Source organism: Psittacula echo, assembly GCF_963264785.1.
Source record: "Psittacula echo genome assembly, chromosome: 1".
In the NCBI taxonomy this organism is placed as follows: Eukaryota; Metazoa; Chordata; class Aves; order Psittaciformes; family Psittacidae; genus Psittacula; species Psittacula echo.
In genome coordinates, this window is record NC_137735.1 from 8822016 (window position 1) to 8849831 (window position 27816).

The 27816-nt window shown below is 41.9% G+C and overlaps 1 protein-coding gene and 1 long non-coding RNA gene across 9 annotated transcripts in view; one reads left to right on the forward strand and one right to left on the reverse strand.

The window, feature by feature from the left end:
• LETM1 (leucine zipper and EF-hand containing transmembrane protein 1) overlaps window positions 1–12023 on the reverse strand; it is a 31526-nt gene extending 19503 nt beyond the window's left edge. For 3 of the 8 annotated variants that reach the window (XM_080638860.1, XM_080638859.1, XM_080638862.1), the window contains exons 1-3: window positions 11811–12022; window positions 6035–6092; window positions 2909–3365 (exon numbers count right to left, since the gene is read on the reverse strand). In XM_080638860.1, the coding sequence (XP_080494986.1) occupies window positions 2909–3365; window positions 6035–6092; window positions 11811–11889 (594 nt within the window). In that variant the 5' untranslated portion in view covers window positions 11890–12022. Of the gene's footprint in view, window positions 1–2908; window positions 3366–6034; window positions 6093–7376; window positions 7526–9300; window positions 9366–11810 lie in introns of those variants that run through there. The other 5 variants (XR_013958868.1, XM_080638861.1, XM_080638864.1 and 2 more) reach the window with 5 other exon arrangements.
• On the forward strand, window positions 11916–24715 carry LOC308232761. Its single transcript, XR_013958869.1, has 3 exons — window positions 11916–12051; window positions 12902–12997; window positions 23481–24715. It is a non-coding gene; the product is annotated as an uncharacterized lncRNA (long non-coding RNA).
• The last annotated feature ends 3101 nt before the right edge of the window (window positions 24716–27816 follow it).

Sequence of the window (27816 nt, forward strand, 5' to 3'; positions counted from 1 at the left end):
GCTGCACCCTCTGCTATTTCGAGGAAAACAGCCTTGCACAGGAACCTAATACAATGGTGCGCGATCACGCACACAGTATCTGGCAGCACAGCATGAAAAACTTGTGACTACTCTCTGTACCTGCTGCTACAGTTCTTGTATTCCACTCTTCCCGCCCCTGCAGGGCTAAAGAGTTTGTAAAGCTGATGTACTTGCCACAAACTCCACAGTGATTGCCATCTCCCTGCCATGTCCTGAACCACCCTGCTGTGGGAGGCAGCGCTACAGCAATTAGCTTTTAACGGCCAGTATCATATTTTGCATGTTGTACTTTTCCCTGCCTTCTCTCCCGAGCACAGAAACGTGATCCTGCTGAAGCCAAACCCTACCAGCAATTGTAAAAGCTGGATTTTGGAGCTAACTTTTGGTTTACATAAGTACTAGCTCTCTTGTATTAGCCATGCTGCAATTGCTTGTTAATGTGGTTAGATTACTTAGATATCTTTCCATTATTGCCTCCAAAGAGGAAGGAAAGGGCAGGCAGAAATAACTTCTTTGTCAGTCTGTGTGAAGATAAGGTTTCTCCAGCATGTCAGTTCATATGCACTTTAATACATTTAAAGCAGTATGTACTTCAAATATATATATATATTTAAATTCAAAAGCAACTTTTGCAAAGCTAATCTGGCATCAAAGTTTCAATACTTCTTTAATTTAGGCAGTATATTACAATTGAAGGCTGAACTGATAAAATATGAGCTGTGCTGAAACAAATAAGGTTTTAAAAAAGCACATGTACAGGGCTTTATCCTGTTCTAGGGTGGTTTGCTTGTCAGTGGCCCTGGGTTCTAAGCCATTCAAGAGATAGGACATTCTCTACCTACACAGAAAGAAAACATAAAACTTAGATAGAGAAAATAACATCACTGTAGTTCTTAAAACTAATTCCTTAACATCTTCTACACTGGATTGCACACAAATACACACACCCCATCATTAGATAAGAGACAGGCTACAGCAATGTAAACACTGATTTATACCTGCACAATATAACTCAATTTTATTTTAAAGAAGGGAATTGATGCTAAAATTCCACAAAAAAAGAGAATTCCGGAAGGCCAAATGCCAGACCATTACATAAACATATGACAGCTCTGTCATCACTAGATGACAAAACTAAACAGCAAGCAAATGATTTAATCCATCTACTGATGGAATAATGCATGTGTGTCCAAAGATAATGCATTACTTCTAATTCATGCCTTCTAGAACACAGTCCTGATCTTTCAGCAGAAGTATTTCCATGATATTCACATTTTACTGGTGTTTAAGTAATTTCTCAGAAGTACGGCTCAGTGAACATGAAACAGGCAGGAAAACCAGAGGTTCCAACCTTGCTCTCTGGAGGATTTCTGATCCTGTTTTCAACCAGGAGTTAATTTGTCTCACTCGGTTTCCCAAGTTTCCCAAAGCTCTCCATAAGCCAGCACAAGCCAGAACCGCTACTTCAAGAAGTCCTGCAGTCCTCATTCACCCCTATCCTCAGTTACTCTTTCTTGGCACTACATAATCCCCCTCATATGTCAGCACAGACTGTTATATTTACTGCTGAGCAATGCTTCAGCTGACCAGCTGCCAAGCATACTCTTGGACCAGCAGAAGGAAAAGAGCAAAAATAAACAGCATGAAGATGCTGAGAACCAATACCACCACCCAGTTGTAGAAAGAGACCAAATGTAATCACAGGTGAACACTGCTACATGTGCATTTCATTCTTGTTATTTGGCTAACCTTGCAAATATATGAGAAAATACTTTTTTGCATACTGCACTAAGGTGTGATTTTTAATTACACATTACAACACTCAGCTATGCACCAAACCATCAGTAGATTATTAAAACAAAGAGAAAATACTCCTATTTTTTGACTAGTTAACAAAAAATGTTGAAGGCAACCTAACACGTTGTTTGTCCAGTGCACAAACTGTGGCAAACCACTGCCAAAGCACATACACTTTTCACTCTCCAACATTTCCAGCACTGGAATATTTTATCTATACAAACTGCTTAAACATCTTGCCTTTAAAAACAGTAAAATGAGAACTATTAAGTTATCATGTTTAACTACACCCGTTTTAAAACAGCTTATTATTCTGTGGTCTTTCCATATAGAAGAGCTGACACTGAATGTTTTTAAATACCCCTATCTCTTAATTCTAGTTGAATAAGCACATTTACTTCTTCCACAAACTGAAATTACTATTGAAATGCATGTTATCCTCATTTACTCTCATTCTGCACTCCAGATCTCATCTCCATCCTCTTTTCCCTTTTCTTTAAAACTGCCAGTTGCATTTTTACAGTTTCAGTTACATGCCATGAAGAAGAACAAAAGTATAAATCAAAGCTTTCCTCAAATTATCATTTTTGGACTAAAATTACCTCATGAATCTATTTTTAATTGAGACAGTACTAATGTCTGATTATTCATCACGTATTTCAGGCTGCAGCTTCTCTTCCTTTAAAAAACCCAAACACCTACAACAGAACTGGCACAAATCCAACCTTTACGAAAAGTGTTTTCCCTCTCTTCTTCCAGCTGGAGCAAAAGAGTAGAGAAAGTGACCATGTACACACATGTAGCACATGGATGGGAACTTGAGAACAAACCACAGCTGCTGTCCACATGACAGAAGAATCCTCTGCTATTCCAACCAGAAAATACCCAATTTATCCTCAGTAATGGGGAACAAGAGTAAAATGTTTTGGAGTCATACCCAAAGTTTTTAGTGTCCACAGGGAGGAAAAGGGAAAATGCACCTAGCAATTTTAATTCTAGGAACAGATGACAACAGAAAGAACCAACTCAGCTCAAATAAAATGGAGCAATTGCTAAGGATACTCAAACAAAATTGGTATTTATTCAGTACCTGTCTCCGTTCTCGACGAGACAAAGTGTTTCCATGAAGTATTCTCCAGAGCATCCTTGCAGCTATTTTTGTGTCAATCCACAGTAATCGAAAACCATGGTAGTAGTGCTTCAGTTCATCCACAACCCTCTGTCCAATAGATTTTTTCACAACTTCCACTTCTGCTGGACTATATACAGGACCTCCTTCTTCCAACTTCTTATTTTTGTCCTTTAAGGACTTCAGTGACTTTTCAACTATGGAGTCATCTCGAAGGGGACATGAAGAATGCCACCACCTAACTGGAAGATACTGCGGACCTAAAATACCCATGGCTGCTAGCGGCGTCCATGAGCCAGAAGAGCTCCTAAGAGCAAAGTGTATTTGTTCAGATCCTTTAGTCCAACAACAGTAGCGATCTTTTTTGGAGTACGCGTAAACAGGAGGGACACCAGTGCAGTGTTTGAAGTGTACAGTCCTTCAAAAGAAAAAAGCATTCAAGGATTAGCAACAGATCATAAGCTATTTCTATATTTCTATGTATTTGTGCAATTATATAAATTTATGTGTTTATAAAATGCATCATTTGAGAAATATCTACTGCGTATTTGAGGAAAAAAACCCCAACCTTTGACTCTGAAGATCAATGTCTATGCCCTGAAAAGAACACTTGGCTTTACTTCATGACAGAGCCTTGGGCAACATGGTTTAGGGTGAAGAGCCCCTGCCCATTGCAGGGGGTTGGAACTCAATGATCTTAAGGTCCTTTCCAACCCAAACCATTCTATGATTCTATGCAAGGAATTTTCCATTAAACAACTTTGACAAGGGAGTTTATCTTACTCCAATAAAGAGTAGCAACCAGAAATGCTTTCCATTTAGAAAGCTACGATTGAATATATATCTATAAATCCTTAGTAAGAAAGCCCCTTCTATTACTTCTCATGCTTGAGCAAAACACCTGAGAAAAAAATAGAACTTGTACACTTGTACAAGCACTTGGTGCTGAGGTAGAGGAAGGTATTTACTATCAGAGAAATTAGATTTCATTAGAGTTCCTCTCCCACTATTTCCATGTGCCTGGTTTTCCTTTTACAACAACAATTTTTGTCTAAGATCCCATCAGGGTACTGAGCTGGGGCACTCTGAACAACACTCTTCTACCTTAGTCAGAATGTTGTTCTTTAATTGAATGTAAACTGAGGTTAGCATGGAAGCCGTGTTCAAACACCCCAAACCCTCACTATACACCAAGAACTACTTATTATATGCAAGTAGGATTGTAACAGTAACTAAAATATTTCATATAAAAGAGTTCCATTAGGTGTCCCACAAACTGAAATGCCAGCATTGGGTTGTCTACAGCACAGAAATGACTGAGGTGTTTCTTCATGGAGCCCTACTAAAACAAAATCTGCCTTCAGTCAAGGAACTGAAAATAAGTGCAAGTGGCTCTACAGCTCTGAGTCACACTTTAAGGAAACAATTTAGTGAACACTTACAAGAATTAGCTTCTCTCAACTCTATATTCAGCCAGCACTTTTTAAACTTCATTACCACATACATCCAACGAGGTTTAAATTATTTTAATGGTTTTGGCTATTTAATGCTAAAGACAGCTTTGTATAAAAACATTATTAGATTATTACTTTTTAAAGACATTATTTTCTGGTTAAACTAAAAGTTTAAGCATCTGCCCATTCAATGTCAGACAACTGCTGAAGCAGTCATATGATCACGGAATCTTCCTGCTTAACTGGAAACCTGCACACTTGCACAGATATTAACTAATGAAAATCACAGCTCCTTTAAGAAAATAAAGTCCGTATTCAAAACCAGATTAAAACACTTGCATAAATGAATCCATCCTGACTCTTAAGTCATTTCCCAAAAGCAGAGCTCCAGGCCTACAGACCAAGTTCCACTTGCATACAACTACATTGTTCTGCATGCAGAGAGGAAGTGAGCTCTGCCTGCAGAACTGGTTCTGAGGCTGCAGGGAAACAGATCTTCACAGGAAATGTGCCTCTCTGAAGAGACTTCAACTAGTCAGACACAGAACTTCTATCCCAAACTGCCCTCAGCACTTGTATCATTAGAGTCCCTTGATTTCGCATCTGTGTCACATGAGGTATATGCACTAGTTTGCTTTATTTTAAGCAGCAACATCAGCAGCTTTTGGTAAAAAACCCAACCAAATTCTCAAAATAACAAGAATTTCTTTCCCTACATTCTCCTGCACATATAACAGACTTCAAACCACAAGTTTCTAATTATCCAACAGAGAGGCTTCATATAGTAATCTACTAAAAAGCAAACAGATTGAAAATGCTTTATGGATTAAAAACCCTCTCATAACTCATTATACAGTACGTGATACAGAACATGACTAAAAAATAATTACTTTGTTTCATGTCAGAGGGTTTTGTCTAGAAACACATCCCTATGTCAAAATGAAAACCTAGGAAATTGAGCACAGTTACTGTTTCCTGAGCAGTTAGACTGTAAATAAACTACAGAATACATATTTTAACATTCCAAGGAAAGGCGTTAGAAAATTCATATCTGCAAATATGCACTGTGAGCCAAGGCAGGAACAGGGCACGGATCCCACCAACATCCAACTCCTTAAGTTCCATCAACAGCACACAGAGGCAGGATTTGTTTTCAGAGGAGGATACCATCTCCTACAAGAGACTCACCCAAGGCTGTACCATACAGCAAACTACTTTGGTATAATGAAGATAACTCAAACGATCTACATTCCTAACTGTTAATTATGTTCTTCAAACTAGCTGTGACTGATGTTTACTCTTTGGAACTCCACAGAGGAAGTATGTCCATGGCAACCTGTAGGGTCACCTGGAATCACTCAAGGACAAGAGTAATATTCTATTGCTGTCACATCACAAGTGAAACAAAAAGGGAGGAAGTGGGTAAAAGGAATGAAGATCTCACTCTCTCCCACACACACCCAAGCAGGTGAAGAGCATGATACTCAGACTGCCTTTGATCTGTCACTAACACAAGCTGAAGCTAATATTTCCAAACTTTGTCTAGAAGACTTAAACCCACATTCTCTGATAGTATAACTAACTGAGAGCTTTGTAGAGTTTTGAGTTTAGGAAAAAAATCATCTTTACTCACATATTGTTTGCCAGCCTCAGGGACGTGCAGCTGAGACACGCCCGATCTCCCAAGTTACCTAGAAAAATACCAATAATTAGCAGTAATTCAGAAATTCAGGAAGACATTTATCCATGGAGTGAATTGTACACAAATATGAGATGCAAAAGACAGAATCCTAGAATGGTCTGGGTTGGAAGGGACCTTAAAGCTCATCCAGTTCCAACCCCCTGCCATGGGCAGGGACACCTTCCATTAGACCAGGTTGCTCCAAGCCCCGTCCAACCTGGCCTTGAACACTGCCAGGGATGGGGCAGCCACAACTTCTCTGGGCAATCTGTGCCAGGGCCCCACTACCCTCACAGGGAAGAACTTCTGCCTTATATCTAATCTCAATCTCTCTTCAGTCAGCTTAAAGCCATTCCCCCTTGTCCTGTCCCTACATGCCCTTGTCAAAAGTCCCTCTCTGGATTTCTTGTCAGCCCCTTTAGCTACTGGAAGGCTATCAGAAGGTCTTCCAAGAGCCTTGTATTCTCCAGGCTGAACAACTCCAACTCTCAGCCTGTCTTCACTTAAGAGCTGCTCCAGCCCTCACAGCATCTTTGTGGCCTCCTCTGGACTTGCTCCAACAAGTCCACGTCCTTCTTATGCTGGCGGCCCCAGAGCTGAACGCAGTACTGCAAGGTGGGGTCTCATGTGAGCAGAGTAGAGGGGAAGAATCACCTCCCTCGATCTGCTGGTCACACTTCTTTTGATGCACCCCAGGACACAGTCGGTTTCTGGGCTGTACGCACACACTGCTGGGTCATGTTGAGCTTTTTGTCAACCAACACCCAAAGTCACTCAACACTGATCTCCACATGGACATTGAGCCGTTGACCACAACTCTTTGCACACTGCCATCCAGCCAATTCTCTATCCAGAGTGGTCCATCCATCAAATCCATGTCTCTCTAAGTTAGAGACAAGGATGTTACGCAGGACGGTCTCATCACATGCCTTGCACAAGCCCAGGTAGATGACATCAGCCACTCTTCCCTTATCCACCAATGCTGTAACCCTGCCATAGAAGACCACCAAATGTCAGGCACAATTTGCCCTTAGTGAAGCCATGCTGGCTGTCACAAATCACCTCCTTATTTTCCATGTGCCTTAGCATAGTCTCCAGAAGGATCTGCTCCATGATCTTGCCAGGCATGGAGGCGACACTATAATTCTCCAGGTCTTCCTTTTTCCCCTTTTCAAAAATGGGGGTTACATTTCCCCTTTTCCAATCAGCAGGAACTACACTGGACTGCCATTGCTTCTCAAATATGATGGATAATGGCTTGGCAGCTTCATCTCCCAATTCCCTCAGGACTTACGGATGCATCTCATCAGGTCCCAAAGACTTGTGCACCTTCAGTTTCCTTAGATAGTCTTGAATCTGATCTCCTACATCAGGTAGTTCTTTATTCTTCCAGTCCCTGCCTTTGTCTTCTGTGACTTTCTATTTTAGGAACAGCTCTACTAAAAGCACAAAAAAGATGCTCCTTAACAGCAGCTACATTATGGTACACTGCTTCTCAGCACCTTCACACTTTGGATGACTGTAGATCAAAACCAACCAAGACTGAAATTATTCTTGCTTTAACAATAACCAAGCACTGAAGCCCAAATACCTCACCCAAAAGTCAAAGCACAAGCCTTGCCCTTCTATTTCTCTCAATCTGTAATCCCAATTCATAGGATAGAGAAAGTGACAACAAGGGGGAAGCAATTCTGTAAGGCAGCTGACATCTCCATCAGCATTCAAGCAAACTGTGCATACAACTGAATTCTGTGTGGTCACAAGGACACTGCCTGCACTTGAACTGCCTGAAGACAGGTTTTTAAGTCCCTCAGATAAGCAACTATATTGCAAAAGAACTTCACTGAAAGCACATGTAATTTTTTTAATGGCTCCATGACAAGACAGAATTACACCATTCAAATGGAGCACCTGCCAAGTGTCTAGGATGAAATGTTTGGTTTTCTTTAAAGCAGGAGAACAAATAAAACACGAAAAGGAACCTAAACATGCCTCACTAGAGGTAGAACCACAACCATTTCAATGTATTGCTGTTCATTTTGATTAGCACCTGGTAAAAATAGCTCTGCCCCTGCATCTGTCTGCAAAGGATATAAAATGGTCCTGAAGGGCAAGAGACAGAACTGAAGACTATGAAAGGAACGACGTTCCTCAAAATGAGTTTTAAAGAGTCCACAAGGAGGAGTGACATCTGTACATGGGCATCCTCCATCCAAGTACAGAGACAAGCAGCATCTAGTCTGGAAATAAACTGTGGAGACAATCAAATGATAAATTAGCTAAGTCAGTTCACATGCTTCAATAAAGTGCCATGCTTGAAAGCCTTCCAACCATCCAACACCATGGAAGCACCATCAGATATATAAAATGCTTCCTAGTAGCTTTAGACCATCTACAATCACCAAAACCCATCCCTGAGACTCTCATAAAAGAACCAATCTCCCTAAAGCAACTTAAAATAAAAATAATCTTGTATCATAGAATCATAAAATAGTGAGGGCTGGAAAGGACCTCAAGATCATCTCGTTCCAACCCCCCTGCCATGGGCCATAAACAGCTAGCCGCAACAACTCAATAGCTGCCCAATACCAAGTGCAGAAAGACTGCTGGACAGCATAAAGGAAGATCACACAAGCAAGACTCTAAATGCACTGGCTTTTTTTCAGTCTTCTCAGAATTCACTGTCAACAAAACAAAAACGAAAGGGTGGATGGATTAGACCCACTGTGGCTTGTTCTTCCCATGTGGAACCGACTATTTCTGGTCAATCCTAAGAGACAGCAAGACAGAAATGTCATTTTAGAGGTTAGTGGTCAGCTTTTCCACCATCAAAGACAAAGCCTGTGACAGAACGTGAAGCAGATAACTGTATCTTGGGTGGCATGGTTTAGTGTGAGGTGTCCCTGCCTATGGCAGGGGAGTTGGAACTGGATGATCTTAAGGTCCTTTCCAACCCTAACTATTCTACGATTCTATCTGAGAAACCACAGCACTCAATGCTGGTCACTGAAAGCCTTCTCCAACAAAATATCCTAATTATTAGAAGAAAAGAGATAGCTGCAAAATCAGGTGGGGCAACTAGAAGGTATAGAAAAGTGGGGAGAATAAGTGAACTTATTAAAGAATTTCAAAAATCAAGGGATGTCCTATGCTAAGTGGGCCTTGATGCCATTACAGCAAAAGCTTTGACTTGACAGTGCCATAGGAAAATGACTTACCCATGTCTACTTATGTCCAACTCTAACAGGTACTCACTGTCACTGCAAGCAGAGTCAGGGGAAAAACTGCCTCTTCCTTGCTCAAAAATCAAGTTTCATGAATTTGTGAAGGGATACTTTCCAATATTTATAGAAAGACCGGCAGCTGAATTGCTTGACCTAAGAGGCTTCCCGTCTCAGCAGGATGTGTCTGGCTTTAAGAACAGCTGACTAAAGCAGAGAACTCAGTCTTGAGGGATAAGTTGCAGCATGAGAATCTGTTTCTCTCACACGAGTGCCAGGAAGCATACAAAACCTGTGTGCCAGGAAGCATACAAAACCTGTGTGCCAAAAACGAGCCCCACTAGTAGGGGACATTACCTGCTACGGACAGGTGTCCCTGGAACAAAGAGGGTGATCTGGGGATCAAAACCGGCCTGAAGTTTTCAGACAGAACTCCATAACAAAGACACTGTCACCTCTTCTAGTTTTCTTCTCCAACCAGACTCTTTAATTCCAAGGAAGGGGTCAAAGAACAGAATTCCAAAGTTACCACAAGAACACACTCTGACTCAAACCCCTGTTGTCACACAGCCATTCAGAGTGTGAGCAGGCACACAGAAACATCAGGTTACCAAAAGAATCTGCAGAATAACTGTCAATTTCAGCTTCCTGCCAACAAGAGCTCTTTATGTTTTGCAGTGCCTGGTCTAACCATATACCTAAGACTGAGCCAGCTCTGAAACAAAATCTATGCTCTCTTCAGAAAAGAGCAAAGTCCATACTCCTTGCTTCTAGGATAATACAGACAGCCAAAAGTGTCTGAGCAAGGTGAGCAGCTTACCAAACTCAACACTGTTTAAGACACCTGCATTAGGATTACTTGGTTTGAGTAAGAAAGGCAGTAGTGTCAGAAAACCTGTATGTTAACATATTCCTGGGAAAAAAGAAAGTAATGAGAAACTTAGGTTTTAAATATAAGGAAACATCAAACCCAAAGTTCTAAATGCAGAATACCTGTGTAGTGTTACTATGTTTAGAGTTTTTAAAAATAAAAGGCTAACACAAAGTAAGTCCCTACACAAGTACAAGCTTGCAGCCTGATCTTTACGGGAAGAACAGTTGGGATTCTTAGAAGCACTTAGCCTTAACTTAATCTTAGACTACTTACACATAAAGCAAAGAAGATAAGCTAAGTAAAGCAAAACGCTAAACAAAGCATTACACCATAAGGTGTTAATACTTTATTAACACTCTAAATAAAAACATTAATTGTATCAGAAGCACAGTGCATCACACCACACAGCTTATTTGATTCTATTGCAGTATTTCAGCAAATGAGAATGTTCCCATGAGATTTATAACATGCGTATTTGTAGTGCTCATCACCATTTCTTCTTATGCTATGGCAAAAGAAAATCAAAGCTCCCGTCTAATTTGAAGGTACATGCATGTATTTCTTCCCTCATGTTAAATGAACCAGACAGCCAAGATACCCTGGGGTTTTGTTCAGATCACGGGACAAGCTTAACCTAAATAAATGCCTTTACAACAGTAGCTAAAATAAACACCAACTAGAGGAAGCTACCACTCTTGAGTGATTACTGGTAAGCAAGAAGCTAGCATGTTTATCATAAATGACCAAGGATCTATATGGTTGATCAAGTTTGCCAGAACCTGAACGTGCAGATGAGCTGTTCGCACTGACAGCACTTCAGTGTCAGTGACAAACCACTCGCTGCCCCAAGCTTTCACTCACTCCTCACTAAACCCCGGCCATTCCAGCTCAGGGATATAAAGAGCAACCACAAGGCCCCACGTACGTCACAAGCTGTCAGCTGCTTCATGTCATTAAACTTCACCGCCAAAAGGTATTTAAACTGCCAAATTATCTCGATTATTACTAGAAACCGTACCACATACTGCATTCCCTTTTTATTTCCCCAAGGTTTCAAAGCCACTTGGAAAAAGGCAAATCCACATTTCCTTCCTAATACGGACTAGGAAAATAACCTCCTGTACTTTCTTAAAGGGCAACGAGAAGCGTGTAACTAGTGACACCACCACAGCCAAGCTACACTGACAGCAAGGCAGTCAGGAGCTAAGCACAATAACGTGCTCCTGTGCCTTAATGAAAAACACATGCTCTTTGACTCCCCGGCCAGCCGGCATCGGAAAGACTCATGTGTCCTCACTGCCGTCAGAGATCATCCCTCAAACCACCCCGGCCCGGAGGTGAACGTTAAGAGACGACCTCGCCCACAGCAGTCAGGAGCGAAGGCCCCGCGAGAAGCGCCGTGCCCAGCCCCGGCTCGCCGGTGAACAGAACAGCAGCGACCTCGCCACGGCCCTTCCCTCCCGCAAAGACCTCCCCGCCCATCCCGGGAACCCTCAGTCATCCCCGCCTCCGCCTCCCCCTAGGCCTTCAGCGTCGCACAGGCCTGGCAAGCCGGCTGGCAGCGCAGCCTGCCGCACCCCACCCCAAGGCCTGGCCAGGGCCGGGCTGCCGGATGGCCCGCGGGGAGGCTCACCCAGCTGCGGCTGGCGGCGCAGCGCTCGGGGCAGGCGGCAGGCCCGCCGGCCACAGGTCTGTAGCAGCATGGACGCCATCTTAGCGGCGGCGGGCTGGCGGCCTACTCATGCCCCGCCGCCCGGACCCAGCGCGGCGATCCCCACACGCGCAGCAACGCCGGGTCCTGGCCGCCGGCAGCGTTTGCATAGCCCCGCCCAGCGCGCGGGGCACGCCGGGAAGTATAGTCCTCGGGGCTCAGGGTAAGCGGCCGGCGGGTGTGCGACACGCGGCATGCCGGGACATGTGGCCTTGAATGGTCTGGCGGGACGTCGTGCGCGGTGCATGCCGGGAGATGTAGTCCTCCCGCTGGGGCGGCGGATCGGTCAGAGCTTCTCTCTGGCAGCCGGGGGAATAGGGTAGCGGGTGGGCAGCTTCCCGGGGATCGGGGCTATGGAAAAGCCGCCCGAGCGGCCCCGGGCGCAGTACGGGGTTTGTTTCCCCTTGGGGGCCGTGTATCGCAGCACGCTTATCCCCCGCCGCGCCGAGAAGGTCACGCAGGCCGTGTGCGCTGAGGGGTCGCTGCCAGAGGGAGGGCGCTGGTACCTCATGAAGCCGTCCTCAGTCGGGTAGCCCGGTGTGGCCCATGAGCACGTAGCGGTGGGCCTAAGTAGAGTACGCTCATACCAAACCGTGTGTGCAAGGACGTTCCCTCACGTTTTGGGACAAAATCTGACATTTTTACTAGTGTTAAATACTGCTTAGCTGCAGTTCTTTCACTGCATAAATTGGAATTGCTTGTGAATCTTGAGATGTGACACCAAAAATACCTTTGCTGTGGAGCCAAGGTTTTTTGATAGAGAATATTACATAGATGAGTCAGCTAGTGCTGGTTAATAGTTTGGTTACAGGTAGTACATTCTTCAAATACCAGCATTAGGATCTTTCATCAAATATTTCAGTCCTGTTAATACAGTATTAAATAGCATTCATTTATTTTTTAAACTGTATAGACCCATGCAGGAAATAAGCAGAAACTGCAACTTAATCTGATGCTATTTAAACAGCTATGTATGTGAGGTTTGGGTGTTAATGCCTTCCTTGTTCTAAAAGGGTGAAGGCGAAGCTCCTGGAGCTGTTCTCAACAAGATGGCTGACACCCCATCAACAAGATGGCTGCCTCAAGGACAGGGCTCAGAAGTGACAAAGGTATCATGGTTTCTACCTCTTACCTTTCACAGGGTATTTATAATGTCAGGGTTTGTTCACTTACACACCCACATAAGCCCCAAAGAAAATAGGTACTGTTTAACTTTATGTGTAAAGGGTTGCAGAAGCTTCGGATTTGACCCAAAACATGAGTGAAACAGTGCCCCTTAGCAGGAAAGAGTAAAAGAGTCTGCAGTCATTCTTTCATGCTTGAGACTTGGCAAATGCAGGAAATTAATTAGTGATATGTTAAGGTTATTTTATATGTTTGAAGAAAATAATTAGGGTTTCTCCTAAGGATGAGAAATTTGATTAGATTTATATTAATATTTTTAATTCAAAAGAATGTGAAGATGGAATATTTGATTGATCAGATCTTAAAAAATCAAGAAACCCTTTTCTCACATCTTATGACTCTGTTAGCCACGGAAACACGAGTGTTGTTTAAATTTAGTGATTATTTAAAATTAACTGGCATTATTATGTACTTATTATCAGATCTACCCTTAAAATGTTAAGGCACCCATATGCATTGCAAGATATTCAGCCGGCTGTTTGCTTTCTGAGTATTTCAATACGTAGTGCGTTTAAATGGTTAAAATTACTTCAAATGTGCAGCTTAACAATGGTGCTTTAATATGGCAATCTTAAAAGAAAAAAGCAAACAACAACAACAAAGAAATCTTCCCAATTACACATTTCTCTCACTAGACTGGATTTGTAGCCTTCTCTTGTTATTCTTTTCTTCTTTCTGGTTGGCCGATAACAAAACCAAATGAAATGGGGCAACTAATGGCAGTTCCTCTAACAAAGCTGCTTAATTATGTAGAAACATTATATGAAGCCTATACAAGAAGAATAATATGCTCTGAAGTCATTAAACTATTGACAAGAGATTTCAGACAGCAAACAGATGATTACAGAGGTCTCAATACATTTATGCAGACAAGTAACCAGTCTTTCAATAGTTTCATTAAATTCATTAGTATTCAGGGTAGCAGACAATGTAGATGCATGAGCCTTTTCAGAGCTGAATCCGTTATGTTTTTGTACAGTCTTTTGTTCCAGATTTGTTTATACCTGGGAAGTTACATGGTTTCCTACCATATATGAAAAGGAATGATAATACACTCTGTGAATATTTCCTAACCGGGGACAATTCCAAAATACAAATAGATTTTTACATTTATTAAGCATTTACTTAAGAAAAACCAAAGTATTAATAATTTTCAAGTAGTTGTGCAAATGTCTCCCGAAAAGGCCTAGTGACTGTGGGTGATACACAGACTTTCCATGCAAGTCATTTGTTGTAACGAAACACATCTTTCACACCATCCAGACCAACAGCCTGTGAGTTCACAAAGAAAACACTCGTCCCCAGGATAAAACACAATACACACAATTAACTTAAGCTGCTATGGCCATTTTAGACCTGGTTCTTAAAGCAACCATGTCATTTGGAAAAGTTGTCAGCCATCTTACTGAAAAATGTGCTTTCTAACAGGACTAAAAGGAAGAAATACAAATCCCTTCTTTTAGATGGATTTACTAATGATCTGAGAATGGTTAAAATAATTTTTTTTTTAAAGAATAATATTATTATTTAGTATTAAACATAAAAAGTCCCCGTCCCCTCCCCCCCCAAATTCCAAATAGAGGCAAAAGCAAGGTGAGAATTGTCTAAACAATTACAAAGCAAACTCCAACAGGAAATTGCGATGTCTGCCATAGGCTGTGGAAATACTGAAACATGTATTTTACTGACATGTGAGCACAGCCCAGTGCTATGAAAAAGGCAAGAATGTTTTTCTTGTCTAAAAGAGGTATGTGAGTAAGACCTACAAAAGCACAGAATATGCTTGCGTCAGTGCATTACTTGCACAGACATGAAAAAGGAGCAGCGGAACCTATAATTCATTGAGGAAGTTTAGAGATCATAGTATCACAGAATGGTTTGTGTTGGAACGGACCTTAAAGATCATCTAGTTCCAACTCCTCCCCTTCTCTAGATCTGTCTAGAAACTGAGGGGCAAATGTCAGTATGAACAGGGAGCAAAACTATAAGGTAGCTAGCTACGTGTGCAGTGTTCTCTTTCAGAAAATCTCTACTTCACGGCACAGCAGATCAAATAGTTGTATGAAATTCTGGTCTGCTGTTGTCCCTTCCTTCTTCCCTCCACCATCTAACGAGCTCTTAAGGGTGGTAGGCAGATGCATATGAGGAGTGGAATTCCTTTGTGACCTGCACAGTTGGAGGGGGCACCCCTCCATGCTCACCATGGTTGTTACCCCTTCCCTGAGGACATGTTCCAGGAAGCACTTCGTAGATCCTGTTGATTTTTTTGGAGGATGGATAACGACCCCTACTCCCAGCTTCAGCCACAGGGCCAGTTAGTTGCCCTGTAGCTTGTGAAAGTGGCTGTGTAACATGACCAGATGTCTGGCACGCCTGCCAGAACCACCACGCTCAGTACACAAACGGCCTCCACTCCCTGTTATCTGGGTGAGATAAGGCACAGGGGGTGGAGAGGAAAGAGGTGCAATGCCTGATGCTCTGGGCTGTAAGTGGGAGGAGATGGGAGCATAATTAGTGTTTGATGAGACAGGAGATGAGTTTGCCATTTCTCTGCTGCAACATCATGTTTGTGAACACAGAGTGATTCTCTAAGCTACGTAGTGGTCCAGGTCCATATACAGTATTTAAAAGCAGGATTATGCTTATAGTCTGTAGAATCTGTTTCCATGGCAATCCCCAGGTTGTCTCCTTGAATAGGTTTAACAATGTGGGATTAACCTCATCTTTATTCACTGCTGTTCAGTGTAAATCTGAAGAAAGGGGGGGAAAAAAAGACATTACTGTGTAGCAAGTTGCATTAAGTTTCCACTCGAGAGAAAAAAAAAAACAACCCAACAGATTATTAGTAGTTATTTTAAAATACTCCCGTTCATCACCACAGATATTTAGGAGAGAGTTGTGGTATCCTGAAGCCTGTTGCTCTGTAAATGTTAAAGCCCAAAGGTGAAAGTTCAAGTGGTCGCTGGATTACAGACTTGCTCTGTCTGTACGTCCAGGTCACAAGTTCACTCCTGTCTGTTAATGCTCCAAACCCAAGCAGCAGTGGCTGTTCGTTAGCTAGCGACAGCACAGAAACAATCTGCCTTGGGTGCCTTTCAAACAATGCAGTAAAAAGCTACTCAGAGATTGCCTTGACAGTAATAACGTGCTGTAAACAGTCATTCCAGATCCAAGGATAATTAGCTGCGCAAATGCTAGTCAAAAAAAGAAATGGGGGGGGGGGGGGTATATTTTAAAAGATTGCATAGGCTCGACCCAAATTAGCAATACAAAATAGCGTATTAGGTTGTCATTAATTAAATTTGACGTGCAGGCAGACGGGGAGAACACGACTGGGAGAGCACAAACAGATAATTTTGAACATCTTTTCAAATTGAGGAAAAAGGAGTATTTGCAGCTCCTAGTGGAAACCCCACAGATTCTAGTTTTAACCAGCAGGTGGAGCTTACGTGAAACAAACAAGCGGAAAAGATGCATAATCATGGCACAATGCTGTTTTGGGGCGCTGCTGTCTACAAGACTGGAGGAGGACATGGGGAAAAAGCTAGAAGGTTCTGGCCAAGGCAGGATTGGGCAGAGAAGGGAGGGCGGGCAGTGTCCAGGCTGTACATGTAGCAAAAAGGGAAGAACGTAGCTGTAACTAAACTGATTCAGACTTTGAGAAATACAGAAATACAAAAGGAGTCTCTAGGATTAAAAATACACCTGTTAATTGCAGCTGATATGAGAAGGTCTGAGATCGTGCTTTGAAATTACCAATCCTGTATTTAAGATAACCTGTTTCACCTCCAAATGCCCTCTTCCCACCTATCCTGGATTGTGTAGACCTGATCCTGCACTCCTTATGTATCTCCAAATTCCTGGTGAAGTCAGCCAGTATTACAGGAGTGCTGGGAACAATAGGAGGTCCTTGCAAACCAGTGACACCTTTCTGTGTCCATGAAATAAACAGCAGAAGGTCAGCACACCAATTTAGGAGATTTTTTTACCTTTTTATGCTAAAAAAAGCTACTTTGTGCCATTTCAGTGGCAATAATGTAACTTTCTGTAGCAATTTGGCAAGGCTGAGGCTCCTTGTGATAAGCAGCGGTTTAGAGGGGGGAGGATTACAGCGAGCACATGCACACAGCTGTATGACTTGGTAGCAGGCAAAATGCTATGTAGTCCCATTGTCCCCCACGCATATATGGGCTTTGTCCGCCTCTAAGGAGGGAAGCAGCACTAAGCATTGCTGTTAAAAGACTGAAGATGGAAAGGTTGATTTGCTGAAGCCTGATGCTTAAAATTCCTATGCTGAATTTAGCCCTCTTGGGCCTCAGCTGTTGTTACCTCTTTCTGCCTGGTTTTGCTGATGATCTTATCAGTTCTGGCCTATATTTTTCCCTAACAATCAGCCTGAATGACCCTACCAGAATATGTCTTTCCAACCTTTGAATCCCTCTCTCTTGTTTACCTTTCAGCTTTAAACTTTCTACCTTACATAATCCAGACCAAGCCTGTAACACAGATCTCACACTTTTTTATCCTGTTCTCCTTGACCTGACTAACACTCCTATCTTCCATGCTGCCGTACAATGACCTCCCCATTCCAGCATGCAAACCCACAGCCCCTCCTTTATTCGAGTCAAAGAGCTGCTTTTCTCAAGAGGCCTCCCCATGGAGATAATGAAAAGCAGATTAAGAGATTTAAAAAAGGAGTTGGCTCCTTTGGAATGGTCAGTGCACTTTCCCTTTCTATAACCATCCTCTGTACTGTAAATTTTCCACATCAGTGTTTGTCTGGATGTCTGTGCCTTGACCTCAGCAGGACCTAAGCTGTTGGGCCCCAATCTTATGCATGCATATGTATGCCATGTCCCTCTGCTATCAGTGACATTCACAGACAGAGTGGTAAAGGAACAAGCACATTTATGTAATAAAACCAAATCTGGCATATATTCTTGCCAAATAATACCGTAAAAGTGTTGGAAAGGGCTAAAGGTTAACATTTTCATCCTTGTTCTTCTAACACAGAAAGAATGGCAACCTCTAAGGCAAGTGAAGCGGCAGCTCTGTTGATAACACTTGGGTTTTGGACTGATTTGTGGGTATATGAGAATCTTGAGGGGAAATACCTGGTAAAATGTGATGTGAAGCTATAGAAAAATAACAAAGAGCCATCAGCACAAGTACATCCCAATGGTGCTTTGCCAGTATCCTGCCTTTTTCTTAAGCAGCTGAATTTCAGGCATCAGAAACAGAAGACGCTTTGTCTGGGCTTTCCCATGTAATCAGCAACCTCTCCTGCCTGTCTTAGGGCTCTATTCACTTTATTACTATTAGAGTATCCCCTAGAGACAGACTTAGGAGGCATTCACCCCCAAATGTCCTGTTACCTTAAAGCCATTACTTGTTTTATCAGCAATGCATTACATGCTTTAATCCTGGTTATGTGAGAATATGAAATGTGGCTTGAAAGTTATACGTGTATAGATGAAAATACAAAGTTGAAATAAAAGAGCTTTACTGTTGGGTTTGATCATTATCCAGGGGAAGTAAAGTCCCCAAACCAGGCACATTCCTCTGAAAGCAATTTCAAGAGGGAACTTTGTGTAGGAACTGAAGCCTTAGCTGGGGGTTGCAAATATCTAGCCGTTCATCAGCTGGATAGAATGAGGGGAATTCACTGGGCCTAATCTGAGCGACAGGTAGAAGTAAGTCATCCAGACTGCTCATCAGTCAGGGTGAGGAGCCCCACACTCATTCCAATATGACATATATCAATCATTTTCTGGTTTAATCATTAAATCAACAGCAGAAAGAGGAAGTACACCCAACCGATATCAACAAAGAGACTCCATTCCCCTTTGGCTCAGCTAGCAGTGCTTTCCTGTTGTGCCAAAGGAACAACCTCCTCCCCTTTCCGAGGCCTCTCCTCCCAAGGAACAGTCATCTAACTCTCCCTGAGCGGGAAGCCTCTTTCAGCATGCCAGCTGGGAATCAGGGCCCTGGGCTCAATCCCAGCACCTGTGCCTAGTTTTCTTACAGAGCACAGCCAGCTGCTCTTCTAGGTCTGCAAATGTCCTCTATACCCTGTTTCTTTTAATTTCTGTGTATTCCTTTGGCTGAGCAATGCAAATGTGTTGCTTAGATTTGGGTTTTTGCAAATGCACTATTTTACATTTACCTTAACTTGGACAGTGTTAAGGACCATCTCAGGGTACTGACAAATGGAGCCATGCTTTCAGTAATCCTTAAACCAGGGCTGTTGAAACAGTAGTGCCCAGAACCCCAGTATATACCCCTATTTCTGAGGGAATTTGAAGGTGAGCAGAATATAACTGCACACCACTTGGAAACTAGTGACATGGGGCTTGGGAGGAAGGAGTGTTTTAGATGACTGGTGTTTGTCAGCAAATTTCTCTGTCAATTATACATGGTAGTAGAGAATATAGTTGACCGTGAGGGTTCACAGGCATTAGATAATTGTTTTGGCTCTGACTTAGTTCACAGCACGTTAGAGTAGTCATTTCTGTCTGTGACACCGAACTATCAACTGCAAACTTCCTGTGTGGAAATAATTATGCATTTTTTCCGAGTCTGCATTAGATTCTTACTTATCCAACAGTTCTTACGCAGAGGGGCAAGGTTAGAGTTAAGAGAAGACTGTTGTCACTGCTAATAGCTTGACTCTGAAAAGCCTTCATATCATTCAAAAATCCTAGTATAAACAGGAGCCAGACTGAGGGGCTTGTATTCTGTGCTGCAACAGGAAGGGGACACGTAGAGGTCTGGAAAATAATGAAGGTGGGAGGAAAGTGAGTAGAAAATGGTTATCACTGCTTATAATACTGTATTAATTCAATCAGTTTATCTGGGAGCAGGGTTTAAAAAAGAACAGAAGGAAATACATTTTCATATGAACTTGTTGCCACAGGATGTTTTAAAACCCATAAATAAATAGGTTCAAAAAGGAAATAGACACATTCAAGGGAGCTAGGCTTAATGAAGTCTCTAACACATTCTCATCAAGATGCAGTTCTGGTTTGGAAGTTAGGAAGTCTCTAACCTACTGACTTTCAGACGCAGGAATGACACACATGGGTAAGAGCTACTTTTTCTATGATCTGTTTCCAATTCTGAGCATCCGTTACTGCTTCCCTGCTTGGTTTCCCTTGAGGAAAGGACGTGCCTGAGCCTGCTTTGAATTATAAAAGTCTTCTCCATTCTACTTAAATAGAGGTGATAAGAAGAGACCATAAACGCCCATGGGCAGCTAAGGAAAACCATAGGATATGAGTCCTAAATTGGAAGCGAGGAGGTGTGTGAAGGGTCACTGTTGGTGGGGTTTGAGGCACTTGACTTGAGGTGTGCATGGCCTGCCCCATGCTGGGGGGGCTGTGGCAGTTCTGTTAGTCCTAGACAAGCATAATACCGTTTCTGCCATCCTTACAACTCAGGTGATGCTGTCACCAACAAACAAACAGGTTAACAGAGGTGGGGAGTTTTTTAATAGAAGTGTAATGAAAGCCAGGTCAGAAAGGGAAGGGATTTCAGTCCAGTTGGTAACTTGCACAGAACTTTGCAGCATGAAACTACCAGGGTGGGGAACTCAGATCTTCCTTGGGTTTCTTACCACACTGTTTCCTCTTTGGCCTTTACATTTGTAAAGTCCAACTTCTGCCATAATCCACCTGGCAACAAATTACAGTCTATCTCCCTCTAGTGGGTAATTGCCCATGAAAGCCACGAAGAGATATGCATTGCAAATTTGCCTTGCACTTGCTTTCCATTGTCATCTTTCTTTGGTTTGCTTTCTTCTTTCTTCTGTGATCTTCCTCACAAATGCATTCAGTTCTTTCTTGATACCATCTAACCATTGTGTCTACTCTTCCTCCATTCTTGGCCTACGTGAGGAGTTAGGCTCTTTAAGGGGTTTCTATTTGATGTAAGTGGAAATGAAAGTAAAGAAACTGCCCAAGAACGAATTTAAAATTAAACATTCTAGAGATGGGTGGTGTTTGCACAGAGGCACATGTGCAACCCCAGTATGATGGAGACTTAGAAATCTGGGGAAAAGAAAACCCTAAGACCTGCCTTAGATATGTTCATGTGGTTGGTAATTTAATATGTGGAGTCAGTCAGAAGAAGTTTACAGTTGGGTTTTCTTATCCTTAAAGTTGATTTATTTGGGTGGAAAATCTTCTGCACTCTGGCTTAGTAGTTTGTTCGCTTTGCATTTTTTGTGACATTACCAAAATATTAACAGCAAAATACATGAGCCAGCTGTGGTATATCTGAAGTTAGCTGTCTAAGAGCAACAGTTAACTACCAAAGAGTATTCCCAGAGCAGAGCTGACATTAATTGAGAAAGATAGTACTCTCAAATATGTCGAGACAAGATACTGTAATAAATTGATTTAACCAGACCATGTCTTTTGTCTATGGAACTGCACTTCTCTCCTTTGCAGAGCACATACCACATACGCTGGATCCTACTGTTGTTACCCCATGGAGATTAATGGAAGTATATTAGGGATGAGTCTCAAGGTGTTTCCTTTCTCTGACTACTCTTGAATTTTTTGTCTGGTTAAGCACATTTCAGACAACAAGATGAACAAGCCAGTATTGTCCAAATGAAAAATGACACATCTGGTTGAAAGAAATTTTTTAGGTAGGCTTTGATAATAATACATTTCTCAAGTGATAGTAGGCTTCATATTAATCATTCTCTGTTATCTTTCTGTTTAAAACTTTAAATTATCTAAATAAAACAACAGGAAATACATTTTGCTCCAGCCCAAGTATTTTCCAGATTCCTTGAGGCAGTGACCTTTTTCTCAGTTCCCTATGTAATGGTGTTCCTCGAAAGTTACTAATTAGAATCCCAACAGAGTCTTTATTATGGCAAACTTCAGTATCAAAAAGGAGAATGAATGAAATGAAGACAAACTGGTATTTAACTGAAACAAAGTGTGATCATGGATTATTTGTTCAGAGCAAATCCTGCCCCTACTAACAAGTATGCAATCCATATGTCTATGTTATTTTGTGAAACAGCATCACAAAAATAATGTTTCTATATAGCATAGCAGGATTTTCAACAGAGTTATTTTACTTACATGGATAAAAAAAATCTGTAGCTTTTACTCCCTTTATAACAGAGATGTCAACATAACTAATTTCATTTCACTGTAATAAAGATGAAATGAATTCCAATCCTGCTCATGTATCAGCAACAACATATTTTTATTCAGCTGAGACATTTCATAAACCTGCTGAAGGTAAGAACTGCAGATGGCGCAGAGACAGGATATGGAGGCAGGGAGAAGGTACTGCAGAAGAAATGTATGGATCTTTGTCTCCAGAGCTTTACTTGCACTGAGGTACAGGACTAAAGAACCCAGTGACAATCAGCTTTCCAGACCAGCTTGTAGAGCTGACAGTAAGAAAATGTTCTTTTGCTTCCAAATTGAGTACATTTGTTCTAGAATTTATTAAGACACTGTAAACAAAGAAACTTACAGTGCCACATCCTGTTCTTTATTTATGTTGGATGAGGGCTTCATCTGGCATAACGGAAACTAGAACGACTGCACTGGACTAAACCAAAGGCCTGTGAGCCCCTTTACCCAGTCTTTGGTCATAGTCAGAAAGGAATGCTTATGGAAAGAGTGTGAGAAATAGGGCAAGCATAGTGTTGCTGCCATTAGCCTGCACTGCCTGCAGCAGCGCCTGTTGTATTTCATTGCTGTGATAAACACAGAAGATAGTCTAGTGGTCTGAGCACAGAGCTGGGAGCTATGAATCTGAGTGTTTCAGTCGTGCCTCTGTCACCAAGGTTACTTCTGTATTGCTGTGTCCCAGCTCATGTGCGTGTGTGCTTGTGGCAAACCTGTCTTCCATCTTCCGCACTGCAGAGGCACACATAGCCCACGCTGATGTACCCACACTCACATTTATGCTGCAGTTGGCCAGGTCTGGTATTACAGTTTGGAGAGATTTGTTCTTCCCTAATGAGCTGCTTAACATCTGTGATTATTTCCTAAAGAGCTACATAATATCCCAGTGCATTTCTTATTGTGCCCCTTTATCTTTCCCCCATTCCTTCTGGTTCCTCTAGTTTTCATGTAGTTATCACATTCCATCTTTGTGGCTCTTGCACTTTCTCTTAAGCTTGTCATCCCTCAGTTCTTACACCCCAGAATAGCAGGCTCAGTGAGTGTAAAAACTGCAAATGTTTTCCCCAACTTTGTAGCCCAAGTCAAGGTCTATCAGGTAGCATGGAGAGGCTGACTCTTTCAAATGACCCAGCTAAAGCTGCCTGTAGAAAGGTGATGCTGTTACATTTCCAGTACAATCAGAAAGATAATGCTTAAGTCACCTCCTTAAAAAATTGTTTATAAACTATGCTCTACTTTGTTTCAGGACTACTCTGCAACTCCCAGCACCATCAGATCACACCTGAATGACCCTCAGAAACCAAATTCATCAGCTGCAGGCCCACTTCTGGTGAGCTCACAGCTTCACCACTACTCCTGAAACTCTGCCACCGCTTCAACTGTCTCCTCCAGTGCAACCATTGTTCCCACCTCCACTGGTCTGCTCTCCCTTCAGAAACATGATGTGGAGGACTGCCCCCTCCATATTACTCAGAACATCACAAAGCAGGCAGGTAGGGAGTTACCAGAATTCCTGTTTCCATCTTTAAACTTGGGCATGTCCTTATTTCTGCAAGGTGATCCAAGCTGCCTGGATGGAAGGGCAGGTTTGAGGAATTTTTCCCCATATCTTTGCAGCTCAGGTTGAGCAGAACCCTGGAGAGCTCCTCCTCCTCCTCCCTGTGGCCTCCAGCTGCGCTGCTGCACAGGGCAGGGGTGCACAGAAACTAGAGTAAGCCACATGCAAATCAGTGGTAACCAAATACGCCTAACCCAGGAGGAAGCTGGTGGGAAGAGCAATCAGTGAAAGGTTAATAAACAAGCAAGCAAATAGGCTGGAATATACAGGCCCTGGTATATTGGCATGTCAGTGGAGGGCTGTGTATAGTAAATAAATAAACATGCTTTAGCTATTTCCTCAGGGTGAAGTGAGTAGGAGTGTGTTCAAAGAGTAACATTTGCTTTATGCAGTCCTGCAAGGACAGGTTCAATATATATATTAGGAAGTATTTATAGGATGTATATGTGAATGATCAAGGAATTTAGACAACTTGAATAATCTGCAGCATACACCAAATCCTATCAGTCTGATCCCAATCCCAAGTTCCTCACTTCTCAGTGTTACAAATTCAAAGGCAATTAAAAGGGCTACTTAGCTACGTTATGTTATTGTGAGCAGCATCACTTGTCAGGTATTTTAAGTATGAAAAGTGATGTTAATTGTTAGGCATTACTACCCAGGTAAAATTACACCCCAGTGTTAACAATACATAACAGTATACCATTAACTTCTTTAATGCGATAGCTTTGAGAGTGATACGTTTTTCTTTTACATTTCTACTACAAGACCTTTGTTATTACTTTGTTCATTAAAATTCTCTCTCCAATAAAGATGATTCAATGATTTTGCAAACCAATCTCATCCTTAGAATGTTATAATTTGACAATTTCAAGGCTTCCCAACACAGACCCTTGTATATATGTCATATATCGCATTGCAGATTTCATCCAATAGCAGAAAATGTACTCTGAATGCAATATCATCTTATCAGTATTCTAGCACCATAAGCTTTCTCACTGCAAGCAGGGTACTGTTCATTACAATGAAACTGAAAATGGAATAACTGAAGGATTGATTTATATGACCTTCGCTCAGGAATGTTCTAATTCTGACATAATCTCTCTGCCTGAAATCCTAAACACTGTATAATTCTGATTTATTACCCTTAAAAGAAGGAGCTTAGATCTATAGATCAACGGAATACCTAGCATGAAAAAGAGTGGTGCAACAGCTCAGGAAGAAAATGCAGATTGATCATGTGACTTAACTCCAAACATTGTCTCAGCCAGCAAATCCAAGAACAGGGCTGAAAGCAAGTGGAAAAACATGATGTGGATGTTTCCACAAATCCCTTCCATCACTCAGAAATCTCTCTTGATTATACGTATATTTGTATAGCAAAGATAAGAGCATGTTAATAAGTTAAAGCATGAACCGATCTGTTTACTGGAAGTTGCAGGGAATGTTTATTAAAACAGCTAATTTATAGCAAAACAGGGCCAGAGCTTGAGCCCGATACACTACACAAAAGGCTGCTTTACCAGGCAGCTCTGTCTTCCTCCCACACCAGCACTATACCTGTTCTGTGCTACTCTGTCCTAATATCTGCTTGCCACAGGGGCCAGGAGAAGCCTTATCAGTGGCATGAGAGTACGTTAGACCTGTCTCTGCTAGGAGGTGAAAGCTAGAGCAGCCCTACGGTGTGCTGCTTAAAAATAATAGCTGATACCTTTAAAACAAAGTACTTGGATCTAAATCAAGTAGAATCTGAATTGAAAAGTGAATCGGGTTGGTTCTCACTTCCTGTATTTTTTTGATGAGGTAAAGGGAGCGATTAGAACAAAGGACAGATACAAACTATTCACAATGAACTGGTTGATAAATATACATTAAAAGCCTAATGAACCCAGATAATATCTTCCATAATTAAAATGAACAGGTCATCTAATTTTAAGTGTACTAAGAAACAGAAACCTGCCCCCAACCTGAGCCTTTTTCTTTTCTTAGTGTTGGGTGAAATGAATGTTTGCCTCCTTTCCTCCTGCACACTCAGCTCACAGTTCCCACTTAACCACTTGCTAGTCCTATTTTGGACAAACCTGTATCTTACACCCTTCTCTTGCAAATCCTTCCTCTCTAGAGTACTCAGCATCCTTCTCTCTCACACTATCCACCTTTTACAAGTGGTATCTGATCAATCTTACTTTATCCTGGTCAGAAAATGGAAGGGTTTATTGTAAGAAAAAAGGCTTTTCAGTCAGTGCATTTTGTGGCTGGTATGAATACTTTGTTTAATCCTAGCAGATGGTAGTCTCCTATATGCAGGAATGTTCACCTGCCTCACTGTATTGCACAATGCTAGTCCAAGCACATTATTCTCACCTATGAATGGACCTGTTCTTTATTACTCCCGAAGATCAAACATTACACTATTCTTCCAGTATTTTTCACTTGCTGACAGTCTGAGCTACAGCTACTGCAGCCACTGTAAAAGCACTATGGCCTCGGAGAGATTATTCCTTCCTTCCTGAATACGTTAGAGTGGATATACCACGACCTGAATTTGCGCTTAGGGATAGCAGGAAGTGCCTGATTCGTTTTATGTATTTGTAGATAGGAAATCTACAAATGTGGGGGGAGGGAGAGAAAATAAAAGAGAAAATGAAAAAAAAAAAAGAAGAAAGGACTTGGGTGGAATCAAATTTAGGACATTTATTCCCTCAGCTCTATGGGCACAGTTTTCAAGAGTAATAAAAAACAAGTAATAAAATAAATTATTTATATCAAAACCTGTCTCCTACTAGAATGACATAAAGGCCTGAAAGCAGTGGACAAAAGAGGAAAAAAACCCTGTGTATTATTTTTATAATCAATTAGCACCATAATTATATATGGTGCATATCAACATACATGAATACAATACAGACAATATTTGATTCTTTGGGCTGGAAAACTTAATGTAAAGCCCTGTTCTGCAAAGCAATCCTGGCATGCCTGATTTTCAGCATGAGCTGTTTATTGAATTCTCAAATGACTGTATTTATCGGTAGGAAAATCAAAACAGCAGAGGAAGTAATATAGTCTTAGATTTCCCAATGGTGAATTCATTAGTGGAGGCAATTCTGGGCTCAGCCTGGTATCTCATCCAACAGACAGCCCTCACTTCCCAGTGTAATGACAGATGATGGTAAAAGCTCAGCAGTGTTTTGCTATGCTGGTAAAGCAGATAGGGATGGGAGTGAAGAGCACCATGGTATCTTCTTTGACCAATGGAAAACCACTAAGTAGGAAAGATTAAGAACTGGACTCTATGAGGATGATTATTGTTACCCTCAATAACTATAAAAAGCTCCAAGTCAAATGGTTCTGACTCACTTGTTGAAGGGTAGTAGCATCTGTGGAGGAAATTCTGCATAAGGGCTGTCACTGGTGGCTAATCCCTCTGGAGCAGGTGCACAGAAGTTTGCCAGTCCCACAACAGAGCAGGGCTGGGAGCCAGGGGATCCAGCTCATAAAAGAGATGCCCAGTTGGAAAAGAGGTGGAACAAAAGAAGAAAGGGCACTGTCTGCCCTGGCATCTCTCCTGAGTGGCTTCCACTTTACAAAAGTTTTGGTGCCTAGTAGAATTTAGAAGCCTTTCTCCACTCAGTGCACGTCAGTGGTTAACACCCTACTTGTTCTTCCCAAATATGAAGTTCTCCTGGGCCACAGCAGCAGCTCTTGGGTGAAGTACTTTGGCAGCTCAAGTGTTTGTAATTGTAAATTCATCAGTTTCTGTATAAACTGGTGACTGTTAATATTTTAAAATATCAGTAGAATTCATGAGTAGCAGATCAGCCTAACCTGATGAAGGTCAAAAAACATCTATTGAGCCGTTTCAGGACAGAAGGCAGAAGTACTGCAAAATTGACTTTCAAATGAATGAACAAGGAGCATAGACTCAAAATCTCAGCTCTGGCAGACGCTGAACCCAGAGTCATTTGATCTGCAGTAGCACTTGGGTGCCTGAGAAGGTCAGCTGAAGCAGAAGAAACCTTTGTCA